Source organism: Rhinatrema bivittatum, chromosome 8 (assembly GCF_901001135.1).
Source record: "Rhinatrema bivittatum chromosome 8, aRhiBiv1.1, whole genome shotgun sequence".
Lineage (NCBI taxonomy): Eukaryota > Metazoa > Chordata > Amphibia > Gymnophiona > Rhinatrematidae > Rhinatrema > Rhinatrema bivittatum.
The window spans coordinates 212,549,776-212,564,537 of NC_042622.1; the positions used below are offsets into that span (position 1 = coordinate 212,549,776).

General features: G+C 45.3%; 1 protein-coding gene across 5 annotated transcripts in view; it reads left to right on the plus strand.

Annotated features, from left to right (window-relative positions):
* BCL7B (BAF chromatin remodeling complex subunit BCL7B) overlaps positions 1-14,762 on the plus strand; it is a 120,745-nt gene that overhangs the window by 90,858 nt on the left and 15,125 nt on the right. For all 5 annotated transcript variants that reach the window (XM_029613039.1, XM_029613040.1, XM_029613042.1 and 2 more), the window contains one exon: positions 5,172-5,342. In XM_029613039.1, the coding sequence (XP_029468899.1) occupies positions 5,172-5,342 (171 nt within the window). The remainder of the gene's footprint in view (positions 1-5,171; positions 5,343-14,762) is intronic.

Sequence of the window (14,762 nt, forward strand, 5' to 3'; positions counted from 1 at the left end):
ATCCTCTGCCAGGGAGCAGTCCAGATCTGGTCTTGGGCTCTGTCCCAGGGCATTCTGTTACGAGCTGGGGACAGAGAATGTGGTGGCAGATGACTTTAGTCGTCGTTCCTTCTGCCCCCACGAGTGGTCCCTGAAGCAGGAGGTTGTGGATTGGGTCTTTTGTCTCTGGGGAACCCTGGACGTGGATCTCTTTGCTTCCCCCTGCAACAGGAAGGTAGATCAGTTCTGCAGCCTATTCAGAGAGAATAGGCTGCAGAACTGCAGACTTCGCCCAACATTGGTGCACGGGCCTCCTATATGCATATCCTCCACTTCCACTAGTGATGAAGACTCTCCTGAAGCTCCAACAGGACCAGGGAACCATGATCCTCATCGCTCCTTATTGGCCGAGACAGATCTGGTTCTCCCTCCTGCAGGACCGTCCCAGACATCATCACGCAGGATCAGGGCAGACTGCGCCATTCCAACCTCCAGGCCTTATCTCTAACGGCTTGGATGTTGAGAGGGTGATTTTGCAGCCCCTAGACCTCTCGGATGAGGTGTCTCGGGTTCTGTTGGCAACCAGGAAGCCTTCCACTAGGAAGTCTTATGGCCTGCAATGGAGGAGGTTTTCCATTTGATGTGAGCACCACGACTTGGATCCATTCACTTGCTTCACACTGAAGCTACTCGATTCCTCCTGCACCTCTCAGAAGCTGGCCTAAACACCAACTCTGTTGGGTAAATCTCAGTGCTATTGGGGCCTACCACCAAGGGGTGGATGGTTTGCCCAAGTTGATGGAGCCCATAGTGGTGCGCTTTATTTTTTTTTTGTCAGAATAATTTTTATTGGCAAAACACAACCAACCAGCCAAGGAAAACCATAAGGTAGTAACAATCAACCCCTCACAAGGAGGGAAATACAGCAAAGAAGCAAGACAAACCGTAAGCACAGTAGCCGTCCAGGCCAGTAGATGCGCCCTGGCCTTTTCTTAGGTCTAAATATACCACCTCACCCCCTCCCCCTTCCACCCACCCACATACCCCCCACCCAACCCATTCACACTACATTCATACCGGGCCACCCTTCCCCCTTCCCAACCCCGTCCCCCCAGAGACCATATTAGCAATCCAATCATTTGTATACCCACTCTCCCGCAGGCCGACCTGGACTGAGGTCGGCAACAATGAAACACACTGAGTCCAACAAGCCCCATACAGTTTATCAGCCGTACGGTGGCCTTTCAAAAAATCCAAACGTTCCATCTGCAAAACCAAGGCCATGCGCTGAAACCACTCTGCTGAAGTGGGGGCCGTCACAGGTGTCGCCCATCCAGACAATATGGTGCGGCATGCCAGCATAGCCGCAATACGTCCAAAGCGGTCCTTGGATCGGCTGCCTACAGCAGTACAGGCTTGAGGACTGGAAAGAAGAAACCTCCCCGTTATGGGCGGCGGTGCTCCAGTGCACTGGGAAATCACGCCCATCACCGTGGCCCAGAAGGAGTGAAGAGTGGGACAAGAATACAGTCTATGTACCAAAGTGCCCTCCTCTTGGCCACATTTAATACAGAGAGGAGAGTCAGTGCTCCCCATCCTAAAGCGTCGCACATCATCACAGTAGATCCGCTGAAGGATGCGAAACTGCACCTCCCGCAGTCCAATATCAGGTAGCTGGCGATGCACCGCTTCAAAACATTTCGCCAAGTATTGCTCAGTAATGGGTTCTCCAAAAGTAGCAGTCCATTTGTCCGCCAACACAGCAAGACGCGGGTTTGAGCGCCACGATCTGCCAAGCTTAGCCCACTTCGCGATGGTGTTAGTTAGGTAGGCCATGTCAAAAACCTTGTTAGCGTAGGAGCACTCCAGGCCCACCCTGTCTGACGTCCAGTGGAAAGAGGTTAAGTAGTGCCTGGTTTGCAGATACGCAAAAAACTGGTGAGTCTGTAATCGATAAGTGCGAGCCAATGTAGCAAAGTCCAGCAGTGTATGAGTATCGGTGTCATAAAAGTGAAAGGCAAACATCGCCCCCTTAGACGCCCACTCATGAAACAGAGCCCCACAGTCCCGTCCCGGCAAAAAGCCCACATTGCCAGTCAGGGGCACTAGGAGGGAAATCACCCCATCCAATCCCCGCTGCCCCCGTAACCATCGCTATGCCGCAATGCACGGAGACAGCAAAACCCTAGGGTATGTAAGCCCACGCCGCTCCCCAGCACTAGATTGGATAAGACTCAGGGGCGACCAAGGGGCTGCCATGCCGGAGATCAGCCCCCTCATGCAGAATTTATAGTCCCCCGTAAGCCAGTCCCCTATGAAGCGCAGCTGGCAGGCCGCGTTGTACAAGCGGAAGTCAGGCAGGCCACATCCCCCTTGATCCCGAGAGTAAGTCATAGCCTGATAACTAAGACGGGCTTTCCGTCCCCGCCATATAAAGTGCTGGAGGGCCGCGTACAACCTTTTTAAGTCCCTATCCCGTATCCAACAAGGAACCATGGACAAGACATACAAAATCTTGGGAGCAATGATCATTTTAATAAGAGCGCAGCGACCAAAATGAGACAAGGGAAGCGAGGCCCAAGCCTCCAGCTGGGAGCGGATCCGCTCTAATAGGCTAGTGACATTCAATTCATATAAGTGCCGTAGGTCCCTCGGAATCCAAATACCTAAGTATTTCAGCTTAGCTGGCGCCCATCTAAGTGGAAAAGTGCCCACCCATGAAGATTGCAGCTGAGGATTCAAGGCCAGCGCCTCCGACTTCCCAAAGTTAATACATAGTCCCGCCACCTCCCGAAATTGGTCAAAAAGATTAATAATAACGGGAACGCTTGCTTGCGGATTGCCAACAAAAAGCAAAATATCATCCGCAAAAAGAGCCGTACGAAGAGACTGTTGGCCCACCCGCAATCCCCGTATCTGTGGCTCCTCCCGCAACCGAATAGCCAGTGGTTCCAGCGCTAAAACAAAAAGTAAGGGAGAAAGGGGGCAACCCTGACGGACTCCACAATGTAAGTCAAACGGCGGGGTCACTGTCCCATTCAATAAAATACTAGCACTAGGGTTGCTATATAGAACCTCCGCCCACTTCACAAAAGCCCCCTCAAAGCCATACTGCCGCAACACCCAAAAAAGAAAATCCCAAGACAATGAATCGAAGGCCTTCTCTGCGTCAAGACTCAGAACAGCCGCGTCCGCACCAGCAGAATAACTAAGAGAGGCCATCAGGCGGCGCACATTCCGAACCCCATGTCTGCCCCGTACAAAACCAGTTTGATCGTCGTGAACGAGTGTGGGAAGAAGACCACTAAGTCTAGCAGCCAAAATAGCCGCGAATAACTTAACATCCACATTTATCAGGGAGATAGGTCTGTAAGCCCCCAACTCCTCCGGGTCCTTTCCCGGCTTGGGAAGAACCACAATAACCGAGTGATTAAGCGCAGGAGAGAGGCCCCCCTCCTCCAACAATGTATTATATAGAAAGCCCCAAGTGGGGAAAGCAAATGAAATTTCAAAATTTTATAGAACTCGGAGCCGAGTCCGTCCGACCCCGCAGCCTTGCCCAACTGGAGAGCATGAATGGCCCGATGCACCTCCTGATCAGTAATGGGAGTGTTAAGAGCTGCCAACTGAGCTGGAGTCACCCTCGGCCATTCAGTCGAATGGAATAAAGCCTCCCGAACCAGCGGATCGCTACGACGTTCCGCATACAGTTGGCGATAATATTCAAGAAACCTAGCCTCTATATCTCCAGGGGACGTTCGACGTTCGCCCCGACTATCTTTAATACTAACTATAACCTGCCTCTGACCCCGAGGGCGAACCAAGTGGGCCAAGAGTCGACCGGCCCTATTACCATATTTATAAAGTTGGTATTGAAAATATTTGAGTGATTTGGACGCCCGTTGGTGGAGCAAAGAATTCAGCGTAGCTCGCGCCTGGTCAACCTGTCCCCTACCTTCCGGGGTCATATCAACCACGTGTCTCTGTTGGGCACTTTTAAGGACCTGCGTAAGGTGGATTATTTCAGCATTCCGTTGACGATTCGTCTTAGCCACATACGCAATGATTTCCCCGCGCATCACCGCTTTCCCGGCCTCCCACAAGGTCGCCGCGGAAATATCTGGGGTAGAGTTATGCTTGACATACTCCTTCCAGCACCCTTGTAAGTACGCACGAAACTGCTCATCGTGGTACAAGTCTGGGCGCATACGCCACGAAAACGGGGACCGCTCTCCCGTACCACTCCGCAACAAGACTGACACCGGGGCATGATCTGAGACCGATCGAACGCCTATAGACGCCTCCTCCACCCTGGCAAACCACTTCTCAGACACCAGAGAAGATGTGCCGCCAGCCCGAGGATTATTCTGCCCACAGGGGGTGGGATCCCTGCAGGCAGTTTCTTGAAGTTGTGCCACTGGAGTTGGCCTGAAGGTAGGGTGAGACAGACGCGAGAGAAGTATTTTGGGGCCTCTTTTTGCCCCCTCAGAATTTTGCTGTCTGAGGCCGCAGCTTCACCCTGCCTCATGATAGAATTGCCTCTGAAGAGAAGCCACCACGGGAAATAAGCTGCAAGCATGATGCACAGTCTGACATGATATCAGAGGGACGACAGAGGCTTTGTTTTGCTACTGAAGGTAGGATTTTTTTTCTCTGCCTGCCACCCTTGGTACAGGCCTAATGTACCTAGTGACAAATCCAGGCCTGAAGTTGACGCATGCCATGGACTCCAGTTTTAAAACATGAGTTATGTGTGCCCCAAAATGCCCATGCTCCAACTATGCCCCCCCCCCCCCCCCCACCCTTTTCACTTGGTATATATATGCGTACTTTGTGGCTTTTTAAAATCTACGAGGCTTGCACGTACATTCACGAATATGGCCATTTTTGCGCAATCAGTGCTTTAAAAATCTACCTCTTAATATTTTTCAGCCATGAAAGTTTCTGTAGGGAACTAAAATATTGGTATTGTTTTGAGATGTTGCCTCTTTCATTAACCGTATTTATTTTTTGAAACCTGATGTGTCTGAGCCTTTTCTGGGGATATACCTCCCTATAATGGGCAGAATGTGAATATCCTTTCTCCCAGTGGGAGGGTGACAGCCTAACAACTTTATTTCTCAGCTTTAGACTGATTGCTTATCACCTGCTATGCATACACATGTCCTTGAAATCCATTATGTTTTTTATAGATGAGAACAGTAATCAGAGCTCATTGTCTGATGCATACCCCCTGAAGGTGGAGAGCAGCACTAACTCCAGCCCTAGTCCCCAGCTGAGCGAATCGCTAAGTCCTGCACATACATCTGACTTCAGAACGGATGACTCGCAACCACCCACCCTGGGACAGGAGAGCCTAGAAGGTAAGTGTTTTGTGGCTTAATTCCAGTGGCTGTCCTTTGAGTTACTGTAGAGCAATCCAGTATCCTCTGACACAGTATTAAATCCCAATTTCGTGATCATCCTTGCCAGACTAGTCCAGGCACATGATTGTTTTCTCTTACCAGTAGATGGAGACAAAGAATGAAAGTTTGCAAGAAGCAGCCTTAGGAGCTGTGCCACCTGCAGCCTTTCTGTATTTCTCTGTTTCCAGCAGATTGTATCAGTGCCAGTCTTGCAGTTGTGGACGATGGTGAATGGTCTCTCAGGGCAGTGTGTGGTTGGGACAGTTTTCCCTTCTCGTTTCCTGACTGAGTGTACGGGCAGGCAAGTGAGTTGGTGATTTTTCTTATTGTCATAGTTCTATACTGGAGGCATCCAAAAACCAGTGATACTGGTTCCCTAGACTCCTCTCCTCTTCTTTTTCCTTTCTTCTGGTGCCCCTCAACCTGAACCTCAGGATAAGAAGTTGCCACACTGAGTCAGCAACCCATCTCTAACAGTGGCCAATCCAGGTTATAAGTACTTGGCAAGTACCCAAACATTAAAAAAAATCCAATGTTATTAAAGCCTATAATAAGCAGTGGCTATTCACTAAGTCAGCTTGATTAATAGCAGTTTATGGACTTCTCCTCCAGGAACGTATCCAAACCATTTTTAAACCCAGCTACACTAACTGCCTTAACCACAGTTAATTGCAGAGCTTTATTTTGCACTGAGTGAAAAAGGAAATTAGTTTCTTACCTGATAATTTTCGTTCCTGTAGTACCAAGGATCAGTCCAGGACACCTGGGTTGTGACTCCGCACCAGTAGATGGAGACAGACTAAAACTTGTGGGCGGAGCCATATATGCCCCTGTGCCAGTCACAGCCCCTCAGTCTTACGTAATGTCAAAGTAGCATTGGACAGGAAAACTAACTACAGAACCCATCCCCAACGGGAGCCAAATCCAAAAACCCCCAACTGGAACAAAACTCTCAAAATGAGAAACAGAACAGCAACCGAACAATACAACGAGCGGACTCTCCGTTTCTTCAGAGCAGCTTGGGCGGGATCCTGGACTGATCCTTGGTACTACAGGAACGAAAATTATCAGGTAAGAAACTAATTTTCCTTTCCCTGTACGTACCAGGATCAGTCCAGGACACCTGGGATGTACCAGAGCCAACTTACCGAGGGTGGGAAGCTGAGAGTCCCGCACGGAGTACCCTCTCTCCAAAACCCCCGGCACTGGGATCCTGAACATCCAGCCGGTAGTGTCGTGTAAAAGTATATAACGATTTCCAAGTAGCCGCCCTACAAATCTCTTGAGACGATACTTGAGCAGACTCTGCCCAGGAAGCAGCGTGAGAGCGGGTGGAATGTGCCCGGAGACCCTTCGGCACAGACTTTCCTAGAACTATGTACGCCGAACCAATGGCCTCCTTGAGCCATCGTGCGATAGTAGTCCGGGAAGCCGCACCCCCACGCTTTGGGCCTGAGAACAAAACAAAAAGATGATCCGTCAATCTGAACGGATTGGTGACCTCCAGATAGCGAAGGATCGCCTTCCGGACATCCAACCTCCGCAACTCATGTCTCTGTGGCAGTGACTCATCCTGGACGGGAAAAGCTGGAAGCTCAACAGACTGATTAAGGTGGAACGCCGAAACCACCTTGGGCAAGAAAGAAGGCACCGTCCGTAAGGAGACTCCAGAGTCCGATATCCGTAAGAATGGTTCCCTACAGGACAATGCCTGTAACTCCGAGACACGTCGCGCTGACGCAATCGCAACAAGGAAAACGACCTTTAACATAAGATCCTTGAGAGTTGCCCGTTTAATGGGCTCAAAAGGAGACGAGCACAACGCGGAGAGTACCCAATTAAGATTCCAGGACGGACAGGGATGGCGTAGTGGAGGACGAAGATGTTTAGCCCCCCTGAGAAAACGCGCTACATCGGGATGCAGAGCCAAGGAGCCCGTGTGCCTCTTGCCCCTCAGACACCCAAGAGCCGCCACCTGGACCCTCAGGGTTCTGTACGATAGGCCTTTAGCTAAGCCAGCCTGCAGAAAAGATAGCATATTGGATACAGGAGCCGCGGTAGGATCCACATTGTGCTCCGCGCACCATTCATCGAAGACTACCCAGACGCGAACATAAGCCATAGAGGTAGACGGCTTTCTGGCCCGCAACAATGTAGCGACTACCGCATCCGAATAACCTTTCCTCTTCAAGCGCTGCCTCTCAAAAGCCATGCCGCGAGACAGAAGTGATCCGCATCCGCCGAACAAACGGGGCCTTGACGGAGGAGACCCGGAAACCCCTGGAGGCGAAGGGGAGACGCTATCGACAACTGGATGAGGTCTGCGAACCACGGTCGCCGCGGCCATTCTGGCGCTACCAGGATTACACTCGCTGGATGCAATTCGATGCGCCGAAGAATCTTGCCGATCATTGGCCAAGGAGGGAACACGTATAGCAAGACATTCGTCAGCCAAGGAAGGACCAACGCATCGACGCCTTCGGCCCCTCTTTCTCTCCGACGGCTGTAAAACCTGGGCGCCTTGGCATTCTGCCAGGTAGCCATGAGGTCCATATGAGGCGTCCCCCACCTTTGGCAGATGAGATTAACTTAATTAAATAAAAACGAAGCGGACGCGCGCCAAACAGCGCCCCCCCCGAAGGAACGGAGAGCCGGCACTTAAACAAAAGGAGCCGCAGCAAAAAATAAAAATCAAACCTTTTTTTTTTTTTTTTGAAACTGCTGCCGCTGTCCTCGGTCCTGAGGCTTCTGTTCCAGTGGGGGTGAGTGAACCGGGCTCCCCGGTGTCACCCCCAATGCTGCTACTACAAAAGGCGGGTCCTCAACCCTAGCAGCGGCCTCAACCAGGGGGGGATGGTCCCCTCAGAACCTTGCAACCCCCCTGGGAGGCAGGACCAGCGGGAAACCAAAAATAGAAAGAAATCCTTAACTTCAAAAAAGTTCTTTGTTTTTAAACTAAACCAATTAACCCTGACCACTAAAAATCCACCACTAAAAATCCCAGGGAACCAGGGCTGTGACCAAACCTGCACCATCTACTGGAGACAGAGTAAGACTGAGGGGCCGTGACTGGCACAGGGGCATATATGGCTCCGCCCACAAGTTTTAGTCTGTCTCCATCTACTGGTGCGGAGTCACAACCCAGGTGTCCTGGACTGATCCTGGTACGTACAGGGAAATAATTTTTCTCCGATTTGTTTTAATTGTGTTACTTGCTAACTTCTTGGAGTGCCCCCTAGTCCTTGTATTATCTGAAAGAGTAAATAACTGATTTACATTTACCCATTCAAGCCCTTTTATGATCTTATAGACTTCTAACATATCCCTCCTCAACCATCTCTTTTCCAAGCTAAACAGTCCTAACCTCATAGGGGAGCCGTTCCATCCCCTTTATCATTTTGGTCGCCTTCTCTGTACCTTCTCCAGTGCAACTATGGGTTTTTATTTATTTATTTGTTTTTATATATCGTTGTTCAATCTGGCATATCACAACGGTTAAATAGACAAAGAAATTGGGATCAGCTAGTCTCTAATGTATCAAAAGAAAAAATTGACCAGCTGTATATGAATAAGTGGTACGGACAGAATTTATTAAAAGCCAATCTTTATTCTACTATGGTCAAAATTTTTTTAAAAAAGTGTTTTTGATATAGAGACAGAAACCTCAGAACTGGTAAACCTTGTATTTTTTGCAAAGGTTTTTGAAGAACCAGTAAGTTCGATCATAGGTTTCCTGTTGTCTCTTTTTTTGTTTTTTCTTTAAAAAGATTTTTGACTTGTATGTATCTTATTGGACATAATGTTCTAAATGTTTGATGAGACTTGACATATTGTGTTGGAATGAACTTCCCTTACAGTTTTGTGTTACCATTAGTAGCACAGCCATTATTTTCTGGCTTGTAAATTTTAAGCTGATTCGGTTAATATACCATAAATTCACCTCAATGTGTATTTAGTTCAAATTTTTCACTGAGAAAGTTCTTATGCCTTTTCACGTTACAGAATGTCCTTTGAAAACAGTGTCCGTATCAACTTGGGAATACAGCCCAGGTTAAAACAGGCAAAATAGTTATTGTAACTTTATGCCTTTAGACAAAATGACATAATTTGAAGACTTATTGCTTTGCCTTCTATAATGTAGCACTAATTTTATAAACTTGTTGCATTATGAATGTTTCAAAACAAGTCTGTGCTTATAATCCCCGCCACAATGTTGCACTTATCTTTCAAACTTGTTGCGATATCTTTCACCGCTTGAAACAAGTGTGTGCCTAGAATCGCCAACGTCAACGTTTCACATGTAGTTTCTTCAGGGCAGATTCTAAGAAACAGCAGGATAACAGAAAAACATTAATTTCCTTGAAGCAATAACAATTTTAGTCATTTTGAAACAAATTTTTGTACTCACGAAACTGTCTGTGGCTGGTAACAAGCGGGCTTCTAACTGCCGACTGTCTCGGCTAGACTTTTTATAGTACTCCTGCGTTTTGAGAAGTGACCAATCGAATCGTTCCCGGTGAACGTGCTGCACGTAGCAGCAAACTTTATTGCGTGATTTTTGTTGAGACAATGAACAAATTTAAATCCCCATCGAATTGAATGGGAAGAAACGTCATCATGACGTGTACATTTTTTTGAAACTGTAAATATCAACGTACACTAATACTGCAATGTCAGTAAAAGTGTATTTCAACGAAAATGATATGTGATTTTCTTCCACCAGAATATCTTATTATCTAATTAAACTGTTCCATTCAATTTTACTGTTTAATCCCGAGGGTTCCTCCGCGCTGAGCTTGAAAATCCATTCCTGTTCTCTGCTGTATAGGATCTTTTCTCTATTACCACCTCTGGCATCTGCTGTTATATGGTCAATGGCAAACCAACGGAGTTCGTGGACTTGATGGTTATTTGATAAACAGTGCTCTACAATCGGTGCAGTTAATCTTTTGTTTTTCAAACAGCTCTTATGTTCACTGATGCGGGAGCTTAGATTTCTGCTTGTTTGGCCCACGTATATCATGTTGCAGGGACATACGATGACATAGATGACGTAAGTAGTTTGACAGGTAGTAAATTGATATAATTTATGAGTATATCCAGTTTTAACACATTTGAATTCCTTTAATTCGATGGTTTGATTGCAGATTTTACAGTGGCCACATTTATAATGGCCTCGGAGTGTGTTGCCATCTAACGTTGTAGGTTTGGTGATTTTCTCCTTTAATGTGGAAGGGCATAAGATCTCCTTGAGATTTCTTCCTCTCGAAAAGGCGGTTCTAAATTCGAGTTCTTCTAATCCAGGAATTAATTGGATGAGATGCCAATGTCTACGCATATTTTGAACAATTCGTTTAGACATTGGAGAATATTTAATAACGCATGTCATCATTTTGGCGTCTTCTTCTTTTGGGGTTGACGTCAACAAAGCATCTCTATCATAATATAGAGCTCTCTTGAACCCGCTAGTAATTGCCTTCTTAGGATATCCTCTGTTTTTTAAATCTTTCGAAAGGTTAGTTGCTTGAGCCCTAAAAATCTGAGTTTCTGAACAGTTTCTTTTATACCTCAGAAACTGGGAAAACGGCAAACTGGTCTTCAAAGGTATTGGATGTGCGCTGCTGTAGTGCAGCATAGTATTTCTATCTGTACTTTTTTTGTATACATATGTCTGCAAATTTCCATATTCATCTTTTTTAACTGTTACATCCAGGAAAGAAATCTCTTTAAAATGGTATGTTAATGTAAACTGGATATTTTCGTCACAGGTATTTAGCCATTTAAAGAATGAATTTAATTCTGATTCACTCCCATTCCAGAGTATAAAGATATCGTCAATATATCTCTTGTATAGGTGTATCCTTGAAATGAATGGAGATTGTTGAATCCATTCTTTTTCGAATTCTGCCATAAACAGATTTGCTAACGATGGAGCCATTGTTGCTCCCATCGCCGTCCCGGAAATCTGTTGATAGTATTTTTGTTGAAATATAAAAAAGTTTTTTGTTAAAGCGATGGTTGCTAATGTCAGCAGAAATTCACTGGGTATCCTATGAGGTTGTTTCCTTTTGTCCAGATATTTCTTGACTATTTTCAATGCCTCAATTTGTGGTATGGAGGTATAAAGAGATTTTATGTCCAGTGTGACCAACCATTTATCTGAAATCTCATCTTTAACTTCTTCTAAGATGCTTAAGAAATGACCCGTGTCTTTGATATAAGATGGAATATGTGAAACAAAATCTTTAAGAAAACAGTCTACGAATCTTGAAAGAGGTTCTAGTAGAGAATCGTTTGAGGAAATTATTGGTCGTCCTGGGGGATTAGTAGTGGTTTTGTGTACCTTAGGAAGGACATATATTGTAGGTACTTTGGGATGTTTGGAATTCAAAAAATTATATTCCTTATTGGTAAGGAATTTGTTTTTATATATCGTTGTTCAATCTGGCATATCACAACGGTTTACAGTGTAATGCAGTTTTTGAGGTGCAGTTGACCAGAACTGCACCTTTTCCTTTTCCTTTTCCTTTTTTTTTTTTTTTTTCCTTTTCCTTTGTTATCTATTATTTACCAGAATTGTTACCTCAGTTTTACCCTTTGTTAAAATGTAAACCGATCCGATATGGTTATCTACTATGAAGGTCGGTATAAAAAACTGCTAAATAAATAAATAACTGCACACAGAACTCAAGGTATGATCTCACTATGGAGCGATAGAGGCATTATGACATTCTCCGTTTTATTCATCATTCCCTTCCTAATAATTCATAAAATTCTATTTGCTTTTTTGATTGCTGTGGCACACTGAACCAACAATTTTAGTGTATTATCCACTATGATGCCTAGATATTTTTCCTGGGTGGTAGTTCCTAATATGGAACCTAACATTGTGTAACTACAGCAAGGGTTATTTTTCCTTATATGCAACACCTTGCACCTGTCCACATTAAATTTCATCTGCCATTTAGACACCCAGTCTTTATCTCGCAAAGTCCTTCTACAATTTATCACAATCCACCTGTGATTTAACTCCTCTGAATAATGTTGTCTGCAAATTTGATCACCTCACTTGTCATACCTCTTTCCAGATCATTTATAAATATATTAGAAAGCACCGGTCCATGTACAGATCCCTGAGGCACTCTACTGTTTATCTTTTTCCACTGAGAAAACTGACCATTTAATCTTGCTCTCTGTTTCCTGTCTTTTTATCCACGAAAGGACATGCCTCCTATTCCATGACTTTTTAGCTTTCTTAGAAGCCTCTCATGTGGGAATTTGTCAAACGCCTTCTGAAAATCCAAGTATACTACATCTACTGCTTCAACTTTATCCACATGTTTATTAACCCCCTTGAAAAAATGTAGCAGATTCATGAGGCAAGACTTCCCTTGGGTAAATTCATACTGGCTGTGTCCCATTAAACCATATCTATCTGTATGTTTTGTGATTTTCTTCCTTAGAATAGTATCTGATTTTTTCCCAGCACTGCAGTCAGGCTCAACAGTCTATAGTTTCCTGCATCACTCCTGGAGCCCTTTTTAAATATGTGGGTTACATTGGCCACCCTGGGGTGTATACTATCCAGTCCAGGTGATTTGCTACTATTCAATTTGTCAATCTAGCCTACTATATCTTCCAGTTTCACTGTGATTTGGTTCAGTTCATCTGAATCATCATCCTTGAGAACAGTCTCCAGAATGGGTATATTCCCAACATCCTCAGTAGTAAACACTGAATAATTCATTTAGTCTTTCCGCAATGGCCTTATCTTCCCTAAGTGCACCTTTAACCCCTCGGTCATCTAATGGGCTTCCTGCTTTGAATATATATTAAAAAGATTTTATTATGAGTTTTTTCCTCTACGGCCAACTTCTTTTCAAATTCTCTTAGCCTGTCTTATCTATGTTTAACATTTAACTTGCCAATGCTTATGCTTTTTTCTGTTTTCTTCATATGGATTCTTTGCAAGAGAATTACCTTTAAATTTCTGTATTTGCGGGATATTTTTTTTGTTGATTTAGGCTGCCTGCTTTTTTAAGATTTAAAAAAAAAAAAAAGCCAGTTCAGGGAGGACTTTCAACTGTGATTTGGAGATCTCCGTGCAAATATGGGCCAATTAAAACAAGAACTTAAATCCATTGTGTCAGAGCTGAAGAGTGAGTGTATTGAACCATGTGGAAGCAATCGAGCACAGGCAAGATGAACACAACACTATGACTGATGGAATACAGCAGGAACTACAAAACCTACCTGAAGAGAGCATGAAGCTAAGTGACTGGGTGAGGACCTGCAAAACTGATCCCGAAGGGGCAATTTGCGTTTCAGAAGTGTCCCAGAAGCCTCTGCATACCTAGATTGCCAAAAGGTAATCCTTGATATTTGCAGCTATATATTAAACCCCGCAGGGGAGATGGAAGAACCAGCAAGAAACAAACTGGCAAGAGCGCATATAGCTCTAACAACATCACAAAATGGCCAACCTTCTGACATAGTAGTCTGCTTTCACGAGTATGCTGTGAAAGAGTGTATTCTGGCACAAGCGAGACAACTGACTATTAAAAAAAAAAAAAAAAAAAAAAGAAAATCTTCCACGAGGTATTCCAGGCATTGCGGGCTGGGAGCCATAGGTATAAGTGGCTTTTTCCTTTCGGACTGCATTTTACCATTAATGGAGTATCATTTAGAGTCCGCACAGTAGAAGAAGCCCTGAAGATTTTGCAGGCAGCTGGTCTACAAGTGGACATGGGATCAAAAATGCGACCTACCAGTGATTTATCCAGCAAAGACCCCAGTGCAAGATGCCAGAGGGTCCAACATGGAGGGAAGAGACTACGTAGACAATCGGATGATTCAACTCTCCCTTGAGGCAGCCCAACCTGAATATCTCACCAGTATAGGAACTGGATCTTAGTAGTATATGGGCGACTGGGCTTCAGACGCCAGGGCTCTGTGGGCCTAAGTTATGATGGTTTCTAACTTTTACTCGCTGTAGGTTACACTGTTGGTATATGTTGTCTTGCAATCTTCTTGCCTATTTTTTACTTGAGGGGGTTTAGTTTTGTATATAACTTGTTCAAATCCCTGGTATGAAGCTTACCACTTTTTTCCTTAGTGAATTTAAGACCCGCTCACGGGTGCACATGTTTGCGCATTTGCCAGTGCATGCACATAGATGCAGCGATTTTATAACGTGCACATGTTATACAATCAGCTATATGCGCATACATGTGCACACGATTTTATATTGATGCACGAATATGGCAACTCGAGCACATAAGTGGGGGGAATTTTAGTAGCTACGCACGCCAACACAATTACTTGTTTCCCCGATTTGTTCCCAGTTTGACCCAGTAAGGAGAGGACTTCCTAAACCCT